The sequence below is a fragment of the Myotis brandtii genome, unplaced genomic scaffold (assembly GCF_000412655.1).
Source record: "Myotis brandtii unplaced genomic scaffold, ASM41265v1 scaffold395, whole genome shotgun sequence".
Lineage (NCBI taxonomy): Eukaryota > Metazoa > Chordata > Mammalia > Chiroptera > Vespertilionidae > Myotis > Myotis brandtii.
The window spans coordinates 1,270,519-1,272,527 of record NW_005365155.1 but is presented as its reverse complement, the minus strand read 5'-3'; the positions used below and the strand labels follow the sequence as shown (position 1 = coordinate 1,272,527).

Sequence of the window (2,009 nt, the reverse complement as noted above, 5' to 3'; positions counted from 1 at the left end):
CTCCGGGGCCGATGGCCCGGGGCTTGGAGTGGGTGCCGCCTTTGGAGACTTTGCCGGCGGCGGGCCCCCCGAGCCTGGAGGCGTAAGGCTGGTTACTCTTGAAGTGAGAAAGGCAGCTTCGGGCCAGGGACCTGGACTTGTACCCCGCGCCGCTGCCTGCGTGGGCCCATCCGTGCAAGGACTTGTCGTCTTTGGCGTGGATGCCGCGGATTTTCAGAGAGCAAGGCTTCTGCTTAGCACCAGTGATCGCATGGCTATGGTTTTTAGATCCTTGAAATGTGTACTGGCTCTCGGAGTTCCCCATTTTAACCTGGATGAAGAACAGGGGCATCAGTGAGAGCCAGGACCTAAATCGCATTCCATACGACGGAACTCTCTAACGCAAGAAAAATGATCTTCATGTTGCAAAGGAACCAAGCAACTTCTCTCTGTGCCCGACACACCGCCGAGAAGCAGGGACGAGACTTACCTACCGGAATCGGTTCTCCACACCATGCAAGCAAGTCATTAGCCAGGTGGACCATACTGCATGTTCATGTGCTGGCTACTTTAAACACATAATGTGTCCTATGAGGTCAATTCAGAAACTGAACTGGCATAAAAATTAGTTTAAGGCAGAGCTACCTTTAGGCTTGTTGTTACAAGGTTTTGAATCAATAATTCTTAAGGAAAAAAAAATTAGGGAAAAGTATCTTTCCTCTATCAGTCCAAATACAGTGATTTTTAATGGCCAGAGAGATATATTTTCATTCTACATAACACTGCTTACCAATATAAGAGAGTACTGCTAAAAAAAACTACCACATTTATAGCATAACTCCAGCTTTCATATGTCACACAGAATAGAAACGTCACAAGGAAGGACTAGAATTCCTCAACAACTAGGCTGAGATGAAAAAAAAGGGGGGGGGGTAAAAGTTCTCATTTGGGGCAGAAAAACATTTTAATAAAATGAATCTCTAGAGCTTTTATAAAGACTTTAAGAGTCCTCGCTTTAGAACACGAGGAGAGAAAAAGTTTGAATATGGCTTGTATCTCAAAAAATTGTTAGATTCTTTCAATTCCCTTTAAAACCCCAAAACCCTCAATGAGTCTACTAGTGTCGCCGGACTCAAAGTGAAATTTGACCCAAACCTTCCCCACTCAGTGTTAGTAAAGCTGGAGTTGAGGCTTCCAGTTATGTGTCCAAACACATTTAGTAGGATTTTAATTCTTTTATATCTAAAAGGTACAGCCACAAAACCAAAGTCACACGGACTGACCAAATAATGAAACCTTCACTTCTATACCTGAGCCACAGTCAGGCAACTTGGCCGTGACCCACAAGTCAGGTGAGCCGGATTTACCTGCAGTCTAGTTTGTGCTCTGGGGGAGATCAATGGTCAGTTGGCTTTATGAGGTCCTGGGAGCAAGGCAGCATGGTTAACAAGTGAGTCCATGAAATGACCCTGAAAAACAGACAATATGAGAAGCTCTGTCAAGCATTTTACATCAAGTGCCCCCAAAAAAATAAAAACAAGGATTTCATGTAAGTTATCTGGAGAAACAACTGCTGGGTCCAAAATCACTGTCAAAATAATAAATGAAGCGTCTGTGAACTGCCTGACTCATCGGGCTGTTTGGGAGATGTAAAGGAAGCCGGGACGCCCATCCAACCTTGTAAAGGCCATTAACTCAACACGCAGCCTGAAGTCAAATGCACGCCTTTGTTTCAGGGGTGAGCAGGTGAAAGTGCCGGAGTGAGTCATGGCTCATCTGTCACCACCACTAGGAAAACAACTCTCAGACTCACCACACCGACAACACTGCGGGAGCATCATCCTGATGTGACAAGAAAGTTCATTGTTCTCTGTTGGACCAAGTAGTAAAAACAAAACCCAGAGTGCTGAAACACAGCGAAGCAGTCCTTGGCTAGAATAACTGAAGTTACAGAAGTTGACCTCATGAATGAGATGAACAGTTTTCCTCAAGCACATGTTTGGGCCTCACTGCACAAGGGGCAGGGGGCC

General features: G+C 45.4%; 1 protein-coding gene across 1 annotated transcript in view; it reads right to left on the bottom strand.

Annotated features, from left to right (window-relative positions):
- The window catches only part of TIAM2 (T-cell lymphoma invasion and metastasis 2), a 117,125-nt gene that overhangs the window by 92,785 nt on the left and 22,331 nt on the right, over positions 1-2,009 (bottom strand). The window contains exons 2-3 of the mRNA XM_014545039.1: positions 1,347-1,448; positions 5-310 (exon numbers count right to left, since the gene is read on the bottom strand). Coding sequence (XP_014400525.1) covers positions 5-304 — 300 coding nt within the window. The 5' untranslated portion in view covers positions 305-310; positions 1,347-1,448. The remainder of the gene's footprint in view (positions 1-4; positions 311-1,346; positions 1,449-2,009) is intronic.